The sequence below is a fragment of the Fonsecaea nubica genome (assembly GCF_001646965.1).
Source record: "Fonsecaea nubica strain CBS 269.64 chromosome Unknown Scaff112, whole genome shotgun sequence".
Lineage (NCBI taxonomy): Eukaryota > Fungi > Ascomycota > Eurotiomycetes > Chaetothyriales > Herpotrichiellaceae > Fonsecaea > Fonsecaea nubica.
In genome coordinates, this window is record NW_019173785.1 from 33,142 (window position 1) to 52,908 (window position 19,767).

Genomic DNA, 19,767 nt, shown 5'->3' on the forward strand with positions numbered 1-19,767 from the left:
GAGTATCCAATGGCAAGGCTGAATACACTCTGTCAGCCGCCTGGGATGTGAGGCGCAGTTGTATCTTCCCTCTCGGGTTTTCCTTTGTGAGATAACCTTTATAGTAAGGCTCGATCCCGCTCCAATCTTGCTGATCATGTGGTGACCATGTTAAATCCTGGTGGACATCCAGCCGATATTAGGAGAGGGGGGCATGGTGGACTCCTCAGATTAATTGTCGGCGAGATGTCTTGCTTTGCGGAAGCTGCTGCACCTGAATAAAGTTCGTGACACTCCTCCGGCTTTCCGCTCTTACAGACAAGGGGCGCTTGGGGAATCGGCCCTGTTGTTCAGGGTCCTCAACTGGACTGATAGTGGCCATTTTGAAATGCTCCTTCAGCCGACATCCATCTCTTCTCCATCTTCAACGTCTTCGTCGCTCTCACGATCGAGGTCCGCTTCCTTCTTCTCCCACTTTTTCATCGCTGCATCTCCGTCCTTTCCTTGTCTTTGCGCTTCAAAATACGCTTCCCTCTTCTTCAGCGCCAGATCATCCCGCTTGCCCATTCTCGCAAGCCTCTTGTCCCTCCGTTTTGCTTCCAGATTGTGTAGGACGGCGAGCTGCTGTTTTAACTTGGACACTTCCTCTTCGAGTCTTTCTGCCTTGGCTATCCCGGCAGTATCTGTTGAGACGTAGGCTTGGGTTGCGCTATTCCCCATTGCTAGGGAGTGGATGGCTGCATCCAGCATAGATTGTGGGATCCCAGGACCGGTAATAGCTTCTGCGAATTCGTCATGTTCGGGGAGGCTGTTTCGGGCAGTGATCGAGATATGGAGACCGTAGTTCGGAGGTATGCCGCAAGTACCGTTGTCTTTCATTGACGCGAAATCAAGGTTGGGCTTCACAACGCTTGAGATAGTATACCCATGCCTTTCCACATTAGGAAAGCCTTCGGGTTTGAGCATCTCAATGTTCGTGACTGGTTGGCCCAAGTTCGTCAGATCTTGTAGAATTCGACGCTTAGCGACGTCCCAACGGATGATAGTTCCATTCACATGACCAGAGAGGACGGATGTCCCGTCATAGGAGAGAGTAACACAATTCACTGTTCCCACGTCGGCGGATGAGGCTTTCCAACTATCCTTCTCCAAAAGTTGTATGGCCGGAGGGGTTGGATGCTCAGAAAGTGAAATACTGGTCGTGGGCGACTGTTGAAAGATGTCCCAAGACTGGATCCTCCCATCTTTGCATCCAAAATAGATGGCTCTATCCGCTGGATCAATTGTGATGGAAGTTGCGTAGGAGGGTAGCAACACAGTCCGCAACACTTGACATGTCTCGATATGCCAAATGTGGCATGTTCCATCGCTGGAAGTTGAAACCGCAAAATTTGTAGTGATGCTGGAGTGGCCACATATCAAGGCACTAACAGCCGTTCGGTGCCCTGAAAAGGTCTTGACGGGAGCATTTGAGGCACCGTCGTCCTCATAGTTGTCTGAAGGCGGCGCGAACGAGACTAGTTTTGCTAGCGACCAAACATGAATGCTCGAGTCAGCAGAGCCAGAAATGATGTATTCGTTCCTAGGTGTGATGCAAAGACACGAAACAGCTTGAAGATGGGACGCCGCCGAATTTGTTACTCTGCCTGTTGCAACTTCCCATAGAATCAATTTCCCTGCCTCAGTCCCCAAAACCAAGATTTCTGCTCCTCGGGCATAGGCGAGGCTGGATATCCGCTCGGGAAATGGGACAGTGGCTTCTTGATTGACCCTTTCTCGACTATAGACGTTTATAACTGCCTTTTCTGCCTGGGCCGCGAAGATGTGCGAATCACTGATGGCCACGCAGCCTGGTTGACTGGAACTCTTCTTGAAGCCTTGCCGGAGGACGCGCTGAGGTTGAAACTCGTGAAGGAATATGCCTACATCTTTCAAAGCGGCGCTAGCATGTGCCACAGCTTTGTTCGCAGTCAGAGTCGCCGCAACGAAGCTTTCTGTGAGCATTATTCAAGTTTGAGATGAGGTCGCCAGCATTGTCGTGGTAATTCCTATGATTGACCACCGATAGAAACTTTTTGGGCCGAAATGCTGCGGGTCCTGCTGGCCCACGCACCACGTAATGACTAAGCAGCTTCACGTGCATTTCAATATTCGCGCCAAGAGATAAATGTCTTGGCGTGCGCACGACGGAAACCAAAGCGCATCTACACAATTCATTGACTCAATCTCGGCCTTTGACGAACTCAACCAACAACCACGTCCTCGCCCAACTTGCGAATTCTTCCCCGTACGACTCTTTGCAGGTGATTGAGAGCGAGATGTCGACCTTCGAGCCCGTCGTAAGTTCTTCCCTTGCGGCATTGCGCCCAGATCGTCGACAGAATGCAACGGATGAAAAAGTACTGACAGCGACCTCTTTTTTTCCTCCAGGTTGTCATCGACGGCAAGGGGCACTTGCTCGGTCGTCTCGCCAGCACAGTCGCAAAGCAACTCTTGAATGGCCAGAAAATCGTCGTCGTGAGATGCGAGGCCCTCAACATCTCTGGCGAATTCTTCCGTGCTAAGCGTACGCCTCTCTCTTTCTTCTGCTCGACTACAGCCTCCGTTGTCACTCCTACCTGTGTATCTGGACTAACATATGTCGTTTTCATCAAACAGTCAAGTACCATGCCTACCTCCGCAAAATCACTCGCTACAACCCAACTCGAGGTGGCCCCTTCCACTTCCGCGCCCCCGCCCGCATCTTCTACAAGACCGTTCGAGGCATGATCCCACACAAGACTGCCCGCGGTGCTGCCGCACTGGAGAGATTGAAGGTCTTCGAAGGTATCCCCCCACCATACGACAAGAAGCAACGCATGGTTGTGCCTCAGGCATTGAGGGTCCTGAGATTAAAGCCCGGACGGAAGTACTGCACAGTGGGAAGACTGGCGCATGAAGTAGGATGGAAATACCAGGATGTGGTTGCGAGGTACGTCCCGATGCCATCTCCGCCAACACAGTGGAGCAATCGGTGTCTGGCTGGAGTTTTCGGTGAAACCTTGAGGATCTCAACTGACAATGTGGCAATAGACTCGAGGAGCGAAGAAAAGTCAAGGGTGCCGCTTACTACGAGCGAAAGAAGGCCCAACGAAGACAGCTCGTCGAGGCAACCAAGTCGACCGCAGATGGGCCGGCGAAGAAGAAGTTGGCCGAGCTGGGCTACTAAGCGATCCACCATTACCACTTTCATGTCGAATATCCTGTCGCGCGTCGTTGCCCGTTTCCACGCCTGCGGTCCTTCATCTACAGTCTTCTATCAATGGTCGAGGCGTGTGGCGGGGTTATGTTGAGCATAGACAACAGCAGTGGGAGAAGAGAAATTCGGACAGAGACGGAAAAAATGGGGGAAAACCAGAAGCCGTACCTGGCAGTGCGGGTCTGGGGTATGATGGTCAAGCTTTTCTTTTTTTTAATCGACAGTTCCGGAATCACGCAACACCCCTTCCCTCGCTCCAATACAGGAAAATAGCTGGGCATTGTTGTAAGCATTCAATCTGTCGGGCGGTGGCAGCGAAGAGGAACCCTCATGGTGCTTTGACTATTGCCACCCCACAGGGAGGAGGAACCCCATGAAGTGTTTTTTTCGTGGCTTTTTGAAAGTGCTTCTTCAAGCTACGGACGGATGTTCATGAGCACCGAAAAAAAGAGAGAGAACCTGATGAAACCAAAAAATTCTGCCTGAGAAAAAGAAAGCCATCTTTGTTTTTGTTTCTATTTCTCTCAACAAACACCCAGCCGAATCATCTGATTTGGGTCTTGGTTCGCTCTGTGAGATTGATACCAGACCCCTCCAGCTAATGTGCATGTCGTCCCTGAAGTAAACGTTGCTGATTTCTCCAACCCCCGAAAAGTCTCGCGCAGCTCAACTCCAGCGCCAACAGCGTGTCAAAGTTGTACGTGTGTGTGTGTTGAAATTTCATTGCTCAGAACCACCATGCCGTGCCATCCCACAAGCCAAGAATATGCCCCCTGAATCGTAAGCAAGCCAGCCCTTTCGCCTCCCCGGTATTTTAGAAACTTGATGACCGAACCTTCCCCCAAGTTTGCATCGCTCAAACTGTTCATCGAGCACGAGCAGGATACTCAACCGTCTCCATCATCACCATCGTCCTCGCGTCACGCTCGTCATGGACAAAGGAGCGAATCGATGCCCCCGACCCTTCCTTTACTTAGCCGGGAAGGACTAGTAACGCTTTTCGCAATCGTTAGCCAGTACGAACTTATGACCCTGGAGACAGCCCGAGCAGATCCAAACGGCGTCTGTCAGAGCCGGAGTACTTGCATGGTGGCATTGCGGACACTTCTTCTCTGCGGCACCAGCCTCAGAAGACGCCTTGGAAGACTCCGACTTGGGCTTCCCAGTGGTGATGTCGATCGGAGGAGGGGGAGGGGGAGCGTCAGGCGGCGGCTTGATAGGGTTGGGGTAGTAGCCGGAATCCAGGCGAAGTCTGAGGTTCAGAATTGCCGATCGCGTCTCTTCAGGGTGGTGCAGATACTCGTGAGTGGGCATGATGGTTTCAACTCCGTGGACCGTGGTTGTGATGTGCCCTTTGAAGGCGCGCGTGATGCCGGTATTCGATGCGTACTGCCCAGGGTGCAGGTAGGAGACTTGGCCTTGCAATAATTGAGTACTCCATAAAAGGGCTCAGAAACAGGGATCAGCACTGACCATATTGCTGAACCGGGCCAAAAAGAACCGCGTTCGGGGAAGAGTTGACTTCCGATTCTGATGGAGATGATTCCGTCAGTAGCTTTGTCTGGGTAGCCTTTCTCGCGCACTTTGGCTTCCAAGGACAGAATCGATGGAACAACGTGGTGGCAGTCCCTTTCCCCACAGTGCCATTCTTGGACTCACCCTTGTTAGAGGCGTCTTGGTTTTCCGACGACATGATGAAAAGAGGTTGGCTTTGGGAGTCGATTGGTGAGGTGTTCCTGGGTGGTCCGAGAACAAAGATTTGACAATCAGAAATGAGGAGCATTTATAGCCGGGTCCGTTTGTCGCAAGTGATTTCCATAGTCACCCATGAATCGACGATGTTGTCAGGTTGTAAGAAAATGAGTCAGCAATTGTGTGTGAAGACGTCGCCGATCGAGTCGTTTGTATCTGCTTGTTGTTCAACGCCACAGGATTCACCAAAGAGGCGTGTGTCGACTCATTTGGACTTTTTGGCTTCAGAATTCTGGGCATTCTCCACGTAAGGGTGCTTGATCGTGAGACACCAGATATCCAGGTAGTCACAGATCGTGGTTATGACATCGTGAACAAAGCTGCCGTATACACCCAGCGCTAGACCAAGTGACAGGAAAACAAACGCGACTTGGTAGACATCATCTCCAAGCGCGCTTGGCCACAGCCCGAGTATCGGGCCCAGGCTGTCGATGATGGCCCAAGCCAACGGTACGACAAGGACATTTTGGTACGGAAATCTATCCTTGACCAAGTGTGCCACAATCATCTGCCCCACGGAGTATGCATTGACAATCCCAGCAAAGATAATGAAGGGAATCAGGTGGCGATGGAGAATAACCGGATTCAGCCAGAGATAGGTAGGTATCAGGGTCCATGTGATGGCGAAAGGGACCAGGCCCAGGAGTGGTTTGAAAGGATCCTGGCCTCTTTGCCGTCGGGCGTCCATGACGTTCAATGCACTGCTCACGGTGTTGAAGACCAAGACCAGCCCACCATACACCATGTACCACTCGTTCCATGCCATTTGGTAAAGAGAGGCTGGGAGAAGATCGCTCTTGGGAAGACCAAGACTAGGCAGCATTGGTTGTTGCCAGTAACTCGCCCCACCTTTGAGGAAGGTAATGAAGTAGACCACAACCAAGGTCAGGATTCCCTCAACAGGACCAGAAACTATACCCAACATCAAGGTGTGGGTATGGTATTCCTCCCAGGTTTGGATATAAAAGGTGAGGATTGTGCCGAAGAGAGTAAGGACCGTGTTCCAAGACTGGCCAAGGTTCATGGTGGCTGCAAAAATAAGAACCTCGAGGCTGGTATTGCATGCATCCACACCTACTGTTCATTAGCAGTGTCAACTACGTGATAAATTGTAACCTAACCATGATCAAACAGCTCGCCCAACGGGCCGCTTTGGTGTGTTCGACGAGCCTGCGTGCCATCTACAGCGTCGAAGGTCTGATACAAGAACAAACCGATGGCCCAAGTCAGATAGACCCAAGGAGGGCAGTCGGTGTCGAGAGTTGGATTATACCACAGCATGGTAAGGACATTGATGATCACGAAGCTGAATCCGGTCAAGGTGATCTGCTCACACGTTAGAGGAGGCTGTGACATTCGGGATTGGGGTGTCGCACAAGGTTTGGCCTGAAGCAATGTCAGTTTACAGCCGCCGATTGGGGAAAAGTCACTATACTCACGCCATTGACATTGGGAAGAATTTGATGACAACATTGGTGTAGAATGGCTTGAGGACATATCTCGATACCAGAGATTTGTCCACCCCTGAATATTTGTACTCGTGGAGCTTCTCTAGGTTTCGCTGCCTGATATACACCATCTTGAACTCCCTTTACCAAGTGAATACGCGTTGGAAAGAACGTGCAGAAGAGTAGGAATCGCAACAAGAGCGATCAAACGCGAAAATATAGAACGGAACGCGAGGAACTGTCGACTGAAACCTGGAAATGCATGAAGAGAACAGAAAAGAAACATTCGACGGGGATCCGGGAATTGGAACTTGAAATTGTTGCCAGAACGTCATCGTGCAGCCGCGCACGTGACGGCACGTGGTAGCTCGCATTCGATCACATGATCAGGCTGTAGCTTGGCATTTATTCAACCTCTACGACCATCAGCAACTGAACAACCTGACAACCAACACAACCTCGCTCTTCCAATAATGTCGGCTTTCTCTTCGACACAGAGCAACGCCTCCGTATAGGGCAAAACCCCTCTGGCAACTGCTCACCCTGACAATTTGAGGAGAGACAGCTGCCAGCATTGTCTGGTTTATGCCTGAAACCCAGGTTCTCAAGGCAATGTCTGGGTCAAATCAGGGAAGTCTTACCTCAAGAAGTCTAATTGGCTACGAGAAGTGGTTCAAAGCGACAACGTGGTAAAAAGAAGTTTGTTTTTCTTCCCAGGCCGTTTTCCAGCGGAAAATCTTCATGGTCCACCGTTTGGCCGCCTTTAGAGTGATTCAAGGTTTCACCCAGTTTGGTTGAGGTTCCTTGAAGTGCTGGGGATCCATTCCGGCACCAGTGGTGGCTGGCAGCATATCGCAGTCACTGCCCCTGAAGGCTTTGTGTTGTTGATTGTTCTTCTGCCTATTCATGTTCTGAATACCCTTTTTGCGCAGCACTCCATGTCTATTCACCTCAATAACTATCATTTTACTTCCTATTGTCGACTATACAATGCTTGTGGTTGTCAGAAGTTTGCCTATTGTTTGTTGCCTGGTGTTCTTGACCCCTATATATTCTCTCCATGCTAACCATTTATCTTCTGAACTTTAAACCCCGCGGTCCTCACACACATGCAAGTATATATATATCAGGCTCTTCCTCCCAGTTCAACCAAGACGACTTTCACACGGCATCACGCAGTCTCACCAGACCTGGCTCATACTTTCGATCTCATCTCGACAACACACACTTTGCTTATTCCACACCTCTCCTACCTTGATACTTTACAGGGACAGAACAACCCTCCACCTCCATCTTCGCACTGCACCTCAACCAAGATGGCCTCCTTTTTTGCCAAACCCCTTGAACCCGCCTACCTGACCTCCGCAGAACAACGCTTCCTCTCCAAACAACCCGATTACAACAAACTTATCATCGACTCTGAGGAGCTCAGACGCCGGATCTGGCTCAGTCATCCTCGAAGCTGGACTATCACAAGAGGCCAACGGTCTGCAGGTCTAGGAGATCTTGACAGGCTCCCCCTCGAACTACAAGTATATCTCTTTGCCCGAACGCCGGTCAACACTCTGTTCAACCTCCGAGCGACCAACACTCATGCCAAGCAGCTAGTTGAGCAATGGCAGCCTTTCAGGGCCGTCATCACCCATGGTGCCGATGCAATCCGGGCCCTCCTGGCGACTGGTGCCGGTCACATGTGGACAGTGCCCCAACTGGTTGACGTCCTCTTCACCACCAAGTGTGAATTCTGTGAAGACCATGGTGAGATACTGCACCTACTGCAGCTCAAGCGATGCTGCTTTCGGTGCCTTTCTCAAGAGCGTGAGCTACTCGCCGTCAACCTCGGCTACGCTCAGGGCACCATGGGGCTTTCTCACGACGAGCTGCGAAAGCTTCCACAGTTGGTGACCGTGCCTCAGAACTGCTTTTGGGGGTTTCCTGCCGAGAGGGGTTACATCTTTGACTACAAGTCTGCAGTGGAGGTCCGCCGGCAGCAAGGACCTACAACAACAATGGTTGAAGGTCAGGTGCCACCGGCACCTTGCCAAATCCCATTGATGCGGACTGGGTTCAGATTAACTGCAGACCAATGCAGTATCCAACCACGTCCCAAGTCGTCAATCCAAGCCCGCCGTTGCCAAACGGGTTTGCGTCTCCTGGATGAGGAGATCTCTCCGCCCGAGACAACTTACGCACAGCACGCCTGTGCAGTCCGCCTCCCTGCCCTGAGACGCCAGTCTAGGCGGGTTGCAGATGGCTCCCTCCAGACGACCATCTCAAAGATTGAGGCGGTCCACTGTGGTGGATGTGCGTACTACTGGAACTATCACTCGGCGTTGCCGTGGGAGTTCCACCGGCTCTATCCACATCAGCAGGGGGAGGTGAACTCAGAGTTCCACAGACATCTAAGACACTGCGTTTATGCTCGGCTGCAGTGGAGATGGATCCACAAGCCCCTGCGTCCCATTCCGACAGAGATGGTGAGGGAGTTCCTCAAGAGCTTCAGGCTGTCGTATTTCCCAAGGCACGGTAGTTTCAACGCCGCCGTGGAAAACGCTTCGTTTGAGACTATTCCAGACGATGTCATGGCGCTGATGGACTCGAGCGATGCTGATTTCAACGCCTTCTCCCCACAATATACCTGGCCGGAGCTGAAGGATGAGAATGAGTCGTGGATGCCCAAGCGACTATCACACGCTTCTTACCTGCAACTTGAAAGGATGACAGCGACTGCACGCCTTCATCCCATCGACAAGCAGGACCACTACTGGGACAGCCTGGTGAGCAAAGAAGCAGTAAGCCAGGCAAATTGGGCGTGTGCGAATGTCCACAGTGGCCGAGTCTCTCTCTTCCGTGGGCCGGCTTCAGTTCTAGCAGAGAAGCGGCAATTACGCGAGAAGAAGTTCCGGGCAGAGGGGAGACTATCAGGCAGACAACCTGAATGGGGATTTGGTCAATTCTACCTTTGAGCTCCCACGAAAGAGAGGAGAGAACTGTGGGATCTGTTGAGGTCGAGTTCAGCAAGAATTGGGTTGAGAATCACGAAACAACATTTTGCTCCACAAGCAATCGACACCGCAATACACTCCAACCTGGAATAAATGGATACATGCACACAAGAGCATACGGACCTCGACACTGTGATACGACGACGGCATTTCCGCAAAGACAGGATGTTCAGGCGCCTATCTGGGAGATGACATCCTAGCAGCAATAAGTTTGAAGCTTGCAGAGTCAAAGAGAGAAAGCACGGGGAATATACAGCACTGGCAATCTCAAGAACCACACCATCTAACCAAAATTGGCACCTTCTTAGCAGCGATTCACACAGCACGCCATACCTCGGATACAAGATCAGCCAAAATATCGGCAGAACTGACCAGACAACGATATGTATTTTCTGCGATTGCCAGGATAGACAAATCAATCACCTCATCGCGGCTACGGGTCGTAAGCGTTCCACCATGGAGGAATTGAAAGCGACAATCAGGCCAACTGATCGAGAGAGACAGGAGCACATAATATCTGTGTGGCACTCAACTGGAGGGAATCGATAACGTGAGAGCGAGCCTTTTTATTGCGGGACATGGAGAACGTCGATTTGGGACGATGGCAGAGGACCACCCTCGAACATTTCCCCCATTTGATAAGGCGCGAATCGATGCGCGTTGATGTGATGGGCTTACAGGTTACGGAGTGAGAATTAAGGATAGCATTTCGATGAAACGGAACGAAATGGGCACGACAACGGATCTGGATCGGAACACATCAAGCCTCAACCTAGACTTGGATCTCACTTCAGGGAGGAAACACAAGCCCGACACTAGGACACTCAGAGGGAAAGATTATATTCTTTCGACCACGACCAACAGGCTTAGGAGTCTGATTCGAACACACCATGAGAGGGACGGCCCAGAGGCCTCGGCCAATCTCTGGTGCCCTCGTTGATCAAGATGCTACTTACAGGAAGCAAAGAATGCCGCGATACCTACACTCAGAACTGGCACCAAAAGTGTGTGAACACCATGTGCGAACGTTTCGGGGTTTTCAAGGAGACGGAAAGAAGTGATTCTCTAGGAGCAAGTCATGTTTCGTCAATCACGTCAATCGAACCTTGGATATTAAACGAAGACGACTAGGACGTGGACACGAAGACGAGGCCAAATAGATACCCATCCAGGAGAATAGGAACACGAACAGATCTCGACAAAGGGGCACACCGACTCCTTTCCTTTCCTCTCCTGATTGCGAACCTTGTAGCAAATATTTGAGTGGCCAGGGGAAAGGGGACGTGAAGTGAGAAGTGAAAAGTGAAAAGTGAAAGGTGCTTTGTTCATGTATACCTACACGTAACACAATATCGACGAGACACTGGCAGACTGGATCTGTCCAAGGGTCCGGTCGAGAATCTACTCGAGCAATCCCGATCCTCCCTCCCTAGCTAGTCTCTTCGATTTCTTGCCCCCTTCTTATCATCTCCTAGCCAGCCAGCCAGCTGCCTATCCCTGTCCCTGTCTCTGTTCGGCCACTCTCTCGCCCCCGCTGGTTCCTTGGTTTGCCCAGGCCTTCATTCCTCCTTTCCGTTGTCTCGTGCGTGTGCGTGTGTGTGAAGCATGCCCCTCTTCCCGCGCCCCTCGCCTCTCCTCTCGATCCCATCCCCAAAGACAAGAGGGGGGCCATTCAGTACCACCGGGGCCGATACTCAGGCCACACGCTGAGCTCGGTGCGAAACGTCTCTAGAACTTTGGCGTCGCCGTCAAAGTCGACGCCGTTGCTGCGCAGTTTCTTGTGGTCGACCTCGCCGTCGACCCAGTCGGCCGCGTAGGCCATCTCGTCGGCCCAGGATTCGACCGTGTCCTTGACCGCGAGGGGCAGCTTGACGGCGCTGCGGCCGCGCCACCAGGCCGGGCTGGCCACGAAGGCGAGCATGATGCGCGGGTCGGCCGTCAGGTTGGGCATGCCCGCGTGCCAGAGCCGCAGGTCGCGCAGGATCAGGCTGCCCTTGCGCGTGCGCACCTGCACGGGCGGCGAGTGCTTGCGGCGCGTCTCGAGCGCGTCGGGCCGGATCGTCAGGAGGCCTTCCACCACTTCTTCTTCTTCTTCGCCACCGTCATCACCGCTTTCTGTTCGTCCCGTGGTGGAGACCCGGTTGTGCGCCTCGTGCACCGACACGTGGTGGCTCCCCACCCACACCTCGGTCCCGCCGTTCTCGGCCGTCACGTCGACGAGGTTGATGTTGATGACGTACGCAAAGGGGAAGTAGGCCGGGTGCGCGAACTCGCAGTCCGAGTGGACGGGCTGGCGGCCGTCCGGGGGCGCCTGGAGGGCCGTGTTGCCGTTGGCGTAGTGGACGACGGGGCGCGGGCCCAGGACCGCCGCGAGGATGGCCGCCGCGAACGGGTTGCACCAGACGTCCTTGAACATGAGGTCCCTGGTCGGCGGCGGCGCCTGGTCCATGTTGCGCGTGTGCTTGCCAAAGTTGAAGTGGTGGTCCGGGTCGGCGGCGATCTCGAGCGCCTCGGGCGACAACTGGGCGTTGAGCGCGTCGAGGTGTGCCGGGTCGATGGCGTTGTCGAGCACGACGATGCCGTCTTTGTGCAGGAACGCGACCCCTTCGCCGATGAGGTCGAGCGTCGGGGTGCCCGACCGGCGCACGTCCTCGGGGATGTGGATGGTGTGGACCTCTTGGTCGTGAAGGGGAGCGTACGAGCCCATTTTTTTTTAAAAAAAGGTGAAACGAGATATCCTAATTCCACGAGAAACTTGATGGTGTTTTCGTGATTTGACCGTGTTGTGGCTGGGCCCAGCCGGTCAAGGCAGACAGTAAATGTGACGAGATATCTTTTGGCGAGCACGTTCAGTCAAGCAAGCACCAACCAACCCATTGTCCAATGTCCACAAACGGTTGGGATCACTCGATCAGAATAGAGCAGAACGGAACAGAGAAGCAAAGCGAAGCGAACGAAGCAAGTCACTTCCCGATTATTGTCCCGCTTCACGTCACCTCAGCTCGCATGGTTCACACCCATGTGTAGCCGAGACCACGCACGCGATCCAGACTGGCGGATCGATTGACCGATTGATAGATAGAAGCGCATCATAGGGGTGGTGCTTATCATCCATCTGCCACGTCTGCCCATCAGGGAGGGTGGTTGGTAGGTTGCAATTGTCGATTCGATGAGGGGTAAGTATCATGCGCGATCACTAGCCCGTCAAGCCCGTCAAGCCGTCCAGGACCAAAAGCGGGAAACGGTCGCTCGTTGGAGACGAGACGAGACGGGACGAGGAGGAGGACGGAAATGACCGAAGGGTGTAGGAACTGAGTACGGAGAGTCAAACGGCGCCGCATGCGACATTGATACAGTACGAGGGACATACAGTGATGCGGGATACTGTACCGGATTGAATAATGGGAGATTGGGACGCCTCGCAGACGCCTCAGCCCTCGACCGTCGTCCGGAATAGATACAAGATTACCTCTTTCGGTCCGTTGACAACTCGCTTCGACGCTATGGACTTGTCGTTGAATGTCATGTGCTGACCACCTGATAACGAGATTGGCCGATTGTGGAATCACTCTGGGGCCCTAATGTCGTTGATTTCCCCTGCCTTTGGACAAGGCCCCCTGTGTAGGTAGGACGGTATATAAACATGGCCTCATGTCGCTGCCAATTTGTGTGACTTTTATGTACCGAGTATAGACACGGTCCCCTTGTCTCTTTTGTCTCATGCACAAAATACGAGGAATCTTCCCTTTTCCACGAAATATATATTGACAAGGTGAGAAGATGTCGACGGCTCAAACAACCCTCACCCAATTCGTGGAGGCTGTAAATGGTATGCGCTCCGCGTGCCGAAGTATTGGCGGCAAGAGCGGCGTTCCTTGATCATCCAGTTGGGTCGATATGGCGCAGCGCAAAAACAACTCGAGGCTGCGATGGACTCGTCAAGGAGAACCCTCGAGCAGCTTTCGCTCGGTTGGGCGAGCTCCAGATGTCCGCTCTAATCACCAATGGCGACAACGACTTGGTGATCCCACCAGTCGAAGCTGAGAGCTGTATCTCCAAAACCTAAATGCGCAGCTGATCAGCTATCCGTGTGCGGGTCATGGCTTTCTGTGGCGATACACGAAGCTTTACACAACGCACATCAGCAGGTTTCTCCACGGGGACCAGGTTGATCCATATCTGTCAAAGCTGTGATGGGACCGCTTATTGGCAGGAGAGGAGCGTTGATGGATTGCCAAAGACTCAATCCGTATTCCTCTTGAAGGCTCTTGATCCAGAATACCTTCTCGAGCTGACATCTGGCCTTGTCCCACGTCAGGTAATCGTGGTGGCCCCTTCGAAACTGCATCAGCCGTGCTCGGAACCAGTGATACTCGTCCGTGTCGACTGACACCAAACCTCCCATGAAAAGAACCCAAAACACCAACTCATCGGGAAGCATCTTGGGCTCGACGGCACGGCATGCTGTTTTCAGCTCCCGCGAGATAAGACTGGACGAGAGTCTGGTGAAGGGGACTTCTCGGATGAGCGTCTGTATGAAGATCAATGCTGCGATCACGCACACTCTTTCGGCCACCATCTGCTTCGGCTCTTGTGACCGCAGGAGGTCGTGCTGAATGCAGGTCACGTCCTCGTCGAATGCAAGAGGGTCGACCGGCACTAGTGTCTCAGCTGCAAAGCTGAGAGCATGGCACAAGTACGAGAGCTCCGTCAGAGCATTCAATGCCGTTGGTGTCAAATCGAGGTTCAATATTACCGGGGGAATAGGAGGCGAAACCGAATCAAGCGCCATTATGCTGTAGAGCGACTTCCTGGTTCGGGTCGGACGCGGAAAATGAGGATGTGAGAGTGTATCGACAGCGCCGACAGTGTCAGACCGATAGATCTTCATGTGCAACACGTCCCTCACAGCCTCGAACCCCCCTCGTGCTCGTATCATTTCGTACATGCCAGAAGCATGCATTCTCCATTTTTGATGATTCCCCAGGTGATTCTCGTAGAGCGCCAGGCACGATACAGCACCAATGGTGAGATCCGTGTACTTCCCATCGCGTAGTCTGCGGTTGAGTCGATTCAGAATAACCTTCATGAGCAGGTGCGAGTCCCTGAATGTCTGGTGCCCAGATCCGAACGAGTAGTGCGCGGCACATGAGAACAGGATCGTGTGCAACGAGACCTCGTCCGTTACGACTGCAGGTAGCCATATTGTTTCAACAGGGTTGTAGGCAAGTCGCAACGCTCTGCTGATCGGATACATCGACGCAGCAAGGCGTGTCGGATCTTCGTCCACGTCAGTACTCTAGTGGTCATACTTCATTGAGAAGACACATACAGTAGCTCATGTACTCTTGGAAGGAGCTCACTTCAGGGTCGATAACCGTGTAGAGGGCCGTGGCTGTCCCAGGAAGCGTCGATTGCGTGGGCGAGAGTACATTCTTCCTTGTCTCTACAGACTTGCAGGGTGGGATCGGAGCCGTGGAGTCCGAGGCTGGTGTTTGTTCCCCAGCTGGTGCGGAGTGATGGACCTTCTTCGATCTGGCATTCTGCTTGGAGACCCTCTCCTTGGGTTTGTATGTCATGAACTGTATCTGCCCTGACTCCTTTGCATTGCCCTTCGCTTGCGACTTGTGCACTGAGGTTGAGCCCGCTCCTACAGGTGTCTGAGCTACCTTGATGGTGACCGCAGGGACGCGAGAGGGTTGAAGAACCAACTCATGGGAGTGGACGTCCTTCTTCACCCTTTTGCGCCGCTGCCAACTTCTGTCCACCATGAAGAGTGGCTGAGAGGGGAAAATCACCGCTTCTTCGGCCATGACGGGCGACTACCGGAGAAGGTTTCGAGACTGGAACTCGACTCGTACATTGGAGAAACAGAAAAAAAAAAGATTGCTTTTTATTCAGGAACACGAGAATAGGAGATCTGGGCATGCCTTCCGGGATGCCTGAGGGGCTGAAGTTGTCCTTGGCTTTTCTTGGGTGCTTGGGTTTGTGTAAGCACGATGACTAAGCGATTCTCCCCGCGAGGCTGAATATCTCAGCCTCGTCTGTCTCAGCCTGACCTCACTCCATTGGCCAAGGGTATTAGGTTTTTGTGTCTTTGTGCAGACAGTTTGATTACGTTGAATCACAACTTGAAACCAGTACATAAATCTTGCGGACGAACTCTGAGACCCTCAATATGGAGCTCTTGGCCAGTGGTGGAGAGATCAATATTGCGCTCCAATAAAGCGTCCGCCGCGCCTCGGCCGAAAAACCTTAAGCAGCCGAGAAATACATTGTTGGCTGCCTGGAGGCAGCAATGTTCTGGTTTTATACGCGCCAGGAATCGTTCCAAGATCGTTCTATCATTCTGGAGAGCATACTCGTCCATCTTGAACAAAAAGTCGCAGAATGAAGGGAATTCTGACTGGAGCCACCGGATTCATTGGCGGAGAAATCCTGAACCAATGCCTCGACCATCCACGCATCACTTCACTCGTGGTCCTCTCGCGCCGTCCGCTCCCCGAGCCAGCTGCGAGTAACTCAAAGGTCAAAGTCATCATCATCCAGGACTTTGGGAACTATCCGGACTCGGTTCTGGAGGAGTTTAAAGACGCAGATTTCTGTATCTGGTAAGAAGGCCAGGCCGCCGCTTTCTTTGGAAGTCACCGTCCTGTTTCTCGAATGATTATCTAACACGCTTGGAAAAGGGCGATCGGCACATACTCTGGCGGCGAAGACGTCGAGGCCGACCTTCCATTCGCGCTTTGCAAAGCGATCGCCAAAGCCCGCAATGGAGCAACGACCAAGCTGTTCCGCATGGTCCTCCTGAGCGGCATGTTCGTGGTACATGACCAGAATGCTTCTCTGTGGTTTAAACCCACGACCCGCAAGGCCAAGGTATGTATTGATGTACCATACATATACACATACACTCGAGAACTCCATTTTTGCTAACAATTTGCCCCAGGGAGTCGGGGAGTTGAGACTGCTCGCATTTGCCGACGAGCAGAACAAGAACGACGGGAATTGGGAGTCATACGTGGGCAGGCCAGGCGGCGTGCTGCCCAAGTACATCTTTGGTATCCACACAGGCACAATCGGGAACAGACTCATCATCGGCGTGGGGGTGCTGGCGGCGGGAATGATTGAGACGGCCTTGGAGGGGAACCCTGAATACATGGTTTATCATTCCGCACTTTTGGAGAAAGGGAGGGCAGCGATCCGGAAAGCCAAGTGATCAAGTCAACACATGAGATTGATTGGCGTTGTATATTCTCTTAGCGCAGGTGGTATATCTTTACAAGGCTAGTAGGATGGGCTCTCGGGATGCTGGAGCAGAATTTCCCATATCAATTCGTAAACATGTTCCCTCGCCTGTATTGGGAGATTACGTATGTCATTGCGTTTCCCAGTCCGCCGGTGATTCAGTCCATAAAGAGTCCCCGGGTTCTTGCTTGACAAAACGACCTGGATGTTCGGTAGCTTGATGCACACTCGCCCAACCGCCTTGTTTATCGCTTGTATCTCCCAGCGAAGGGGCCCATTGACTCTTGAGGCGGTGGACCAAGCTGTCTATCGTGATAGTATGACCGTGCATTCTCCTACCTTGAAAAGATTAAAGCAGTCCTTTTCAATATGCACGAAACGGCAAGAAAAGTGATGACGCAGATACCTTCATCTATACATTCGTGAGTCTTCATACCACCGTCGTGTAACCCTCTGCAGAGAAGTCGTGACTGGTTGCCTGATGTAATATGCATGGCATGCACGGGGGTTAATCGGAGCACGCGGCCGACGACATCTGATTGCAGCTCAAAAGGATTCTTGAAAAGGAGGAGCCAGTCCTCTTAATCTTCTCTGCAATCATCCGTCCCTCTGAAGAAGTTGACAGAGACTTTATCTCTATAGTATCAGCTGCAGCTCGACGTCAAAGACATGTTTGTTGTCGATTTCCGCATTGATTTCAACTCTTGCTATGATCAGACCGGATCTTTGCCGCAGTTGTTGCTGTCGGGCACATCCCACAAGCTGAATGAGCTGCCCCACGCTGGAATCGTGTCAAAGTCCCACGCTTGCAAAGGAGGAATCCAACCGGAATCGGGGATATTCGCTTGCTCAAATGATACGTGGTGACCGTGAACAGGTCTGTTAGTGTTAGCACCGAATGGCTGGCTGCTCTGGACATCGTTTGACCGGAGAAGAGTGTCGATCGGATCGTGTCCATCAAATAGGTCTTGTGCAGCGGAAGCTGGCGTGGGACCAGCTGGCGTGTTGTTTCTGGAAATGACGACGGGGCCAAAGAATGGTATGGTAAATCGCAGTGTGTCATTTGTTTTGCGATCTCTGGTGCCATCTTTGAGTGCTAGAAGCGCCTCCATGACCTCCACACCTTGACGAGCCATGAACTCTCGCGGCCCGCGAGACGCGATTCGCATGGACTCGATAACTTGGGAAACCAGTTTCATGTCTTTCTCCCCGTCAGCCGTGGTGACACCTCGTGTTGCGGATTCAACCCGGTTGAGTATCAGTGTCACGGCGGCAACGACGGTACCAAAGTCAACAACCCGAACTGTATTTTGAGTGTTGTTTGTATCTCGGAGAGCAAGATACCGGCGAAGGTGCTCTCGCGACGCAACCAGGCAAACGTATCTGCTGTATTCAAACTTGCTGTCGGTGAATGCTCGCAGCATCCAAGGTATATGGAGGATTATGATGATTTGATAGATCCACATTTGAATCAGGACCATTTTGAAAGGATCATGTCCAGGCAAGGTTTGAGGCGAAGGAGATAATGTTGGAATCTTCGTCAGCATGTCGCCCATATCCTTTCCAAGGCTTTCAATTTTTTCGTGAATGTCCAACGTGGTGGTATATCCAGGCGCCGGCTCCTTTTGGTTCCTGGCAGCAACCATTCCGGCAATCAAGCAGGTTCTGCGCTCAAAAACATCAGATAAAGTCAGGATTGGCACTAGCACACCCTCTTCACCAAAGCAGTCGTTGCCAACGCCACATGGAAGACCAAGGATAGGAGCCAGAAAGTGATCAATCATGACAGTTCTGGTCCACAGCATGGCGTTGGCTCGTTCACAGGGTCCTTCGTCTTCTGAACCTCTAACACACCTCAGATAGCTCTTTTGGAATCCCAAAAATTGGGCAGTGTATAAAGCTCGACGAGCCGCCAACCAAGCTCTGCGTAGGTTACCGTCATTGATGTAGAAGATGCTCTGCAGGAGAAGACATTCCCAGCCCTCCATTGTACAGGCAAAGTCATCTTTCGAGGTAACGAGATCGGCTACATAGTAGAGGTACTTTTGTAGCACGGCTTCAATAGGAGAATTGAATTGGAGCCTCGAGGTGTCAAAATCAGGAGGCAGTTGTTGAATAAGAATTGCAAAACGCATCAGCGTGCGTGCTATAATCAGCGGCGAGCTTTTTGACAAGGTGGTTATATCAACATTCGCCCTTAATGAAGGGTCGTGAGGAGAATAAAGTAAGTGACCCAGGCCCCAGGCGTTCTTTTCAGAGAATTGGTTAGAAAGATCATCTGTCACATCGCTGCCCAGCACTCACCGTGGATCTGGAAATGAGATCTGCATCTTCCTGTGTGGGGATGAGTGCGCTGAGCACCAGTCGCAGCTTCTCCAGCTTAACATTCTGAGGACCTCCTGTACCTTGGGATGACTTGCTATGCTCAGTCCCGCTTGACAGAGGAGTCTGCTCTTGGTGTCCAAACTATGACCGTAAGCCATGTACCAACCAGGAAGGCGAAACGGCGGGCTCATAAAACGTACAACTGCGTTATCGAATAGAGAGATGAGAGGGGAATGAGTGGGCCCTTCAATTGGTGCGGTGATCGATCCACCTCGGGGCCCGACATTTAGAGCAGCCTCCACGGCGTCCAGCGATTCAACATCGGTCAGTTTCTCCAGGAGGGATTCCACACGGCGCAGCCTTGCGCTTAGTTCGAGGTTGTGGGAGTCGGGAGCATCAGCGGAATGCTCCCATCTCTCGCAAACAATACCGCGACCGGCGCAAGCAGTGCATTTCTCGGACTGATTCGTACTCAAGTCACAACGAATCTTTCGCCTTCGACCTGCGAGCTTGTTAGAGGAAGCGACCGGCGTTGACAGCGAAAGGCAAGCAACTTACACTCGAGACAGCTATTCACCATCCGCCGAATCTTTTTCCGGGGAAGGTCCATGTTATTGTTCGATATGCCAACAAGCACCAAGCCACATCGGTAGTAATCAGGTTGCAGGAGAATTTGTGATGGCGCATGATTAGGCTGGTGGCTGGTGTTGCCGCAAAAGCCGCAAGTTCCCGCATTATGTAATCTGATATTGCGTCTCTGGAGAGATGATCG

At 52.3% G+C, this 19,767-nt stretch overlaps 9 protein-coding genes across 9 annotated transcripts; 3 read left to right on the forward strand and 6 right to left on the reverse strand.

Moving 5' to 3' along the window:
• Positions 1–375: 375 nt before the first annotated feature.
• AYO20_10458 (hypothetical protein) lies at positions 376–1,983 on the reverse strand (the record flags this gene model as incomplete). The annotated part of the gene is made up of 1 exon (XM_022648716.1): positions 376–1,983. One exon carries the CDS (start codon positions 1,981–1,983, stop codon positions 376–378), a length of 1,608 nt encoding a protein of 535 aa, XP_022495294.1.
• Positions 1,984–2,297: 314 nt separating this feature from the next.
• Positions 2,298–3,187, forward strand: AYO20_10459 (60S ribosomal protein L16; the record flags this gene model as incomplete). Its single annotated transcript, XM_022648717.1, has 4 exons — positions 2,298–2,318; positions 2,410–2,545; positions 2,638–2,950; positions 3,052–3,187. The coding sequence occupies 4 exons, from the start codon at positions 2,298–2,300 to the stop codon at positions 3,185–3,187; spliced, it is 606 nt and encodes a 201-aa protein (XP_022495295.1).
• Positions 3,188–4,204: 1,017 nt separating this feature from the next.
• Positions 4,205–4,910, reverse strand: AYO20_10460 (hypothetical protein; the record flags this gene model as incomplete). The annotated part of the gene is made up of 2 exons (XM_022648718.1): positions 4,205–4,635; positions 4,691–4,910. The coding sequence occupies 2 exons, from the start codon at positions 4,908–4,910 to the stop codon at positions 4,205–4,207; spliced, it is 651 nt and encodes a 216-aa protein (XP_022495296.1).
• A 264-nt stretch (positions 4,911–5,174) lies between these two features.
• Positions 5,175–6,548, reverse strand: AYO20_10461 (hypothetical protein; the record flags this gene model as incomplete). Its single annotated transcript, XM_022648719.1, has 4 exons — positions 5,175–6,043; positions 6,091–6,295; positions 6,346–6,355; positions 6,409–6,548. The coding sequence occupies 4 exons, from the start codon at positions 6,546–6,548 to the stop codon at positions 5,175–5,177; spliced, it is 1,224 nt and encodes a 407-aa protein (XP_022495297.1).
• A 1,185-nt stretch (positions 6,549–7,733) lies between these two features.
• On the forward strand, positions 7,734–9,383 carry AYO20_10462 (hypothetical protein; the record flags this gene model as incomplete). Its single annotated transcript, XM_022648720.1, has 1 exon — positions 7,734–9,383. One exon carries the CDS (start codon positions 7,734–7,736, stop codon positions 9,381–9,383), a length of 1,650 nt encoding a protein of 549 aa, XP_022495298.1.
• A 1,711-nt stretch (positions 9,384–11,094) lies between these two features.
• Positions 11,095–12,129, reverse strand: AYO20_10463 (hypothetical protein; the record flags this gene model as incomplete). Its single annotated transcript, XM_022648721.1, has 1 exon — positions 11,095–12,129. The coding sequence occupies one exon, from the start codon at positions 12,127–12,129 to the stop codon at positions 11,095–11,097; it is 1,035 nt and encodes a 344-aa protein (XP_022495299.1).
• Positions 12,130–13,563: 1,434 nt separating this feature from the next.
• Positions 13,564–15,235, reverse strand: AYO20_10464 (hypothetical protein; the record flags this gene model as incomplete). Its single annotated transcript, XM_022648722.1, has 2 exons — positions 13,564–14,702; positions 14,755–15,235. 2 exons carry the CDS (start codon positions 15,233–15,235, stop codon positions 13,564–13,566), a joined length of 1,620 nt encoding a protein of 539 aa, XP_022495300.1.
• Positions 15,236–15,812: 577 nt separating this feature from the next.
• Positions 15,813–16,641, forward strand: AYO20_10465 (hypothetical protein; the record flags this gene model as incomplete). The annotated part of the gene is made up of 3 exons (XM_022648723.1): positions 15,813–16,033; positions 16,112–16,301; positions 16,372–16,641. 3 exons carry the CDS (start codon positions 15,813–15,815, stop codon positions 16,639–16,641), a joined length of 681 nt encoding a protein of 226 aa, XP_022495301.1.
• Positions 16,642–17,383: 742 nt separating this feature from the next.
• On the reverse strand, positions 17,384–19,605 carry AYO20_10466 (hypothetical protein; the record flags this gene model as incomplete). The annotated part of the gene is made up of 4 exons (XM_022648724.1): positions 17,384–18,919; positions 18,975–19,136; positions 19,196–19,497; positions 19,554–19,605. 4 exons carry the CDS (start codon positions 19,603–19,605, stop codon positions 17,384–17,386), a joined length of 2,052 nt encoding a protein of 683 aa, XP_022495302.1.
• Between the last annotated feature and the right edge of the window lie 162 nt (positions 19,606–19,767).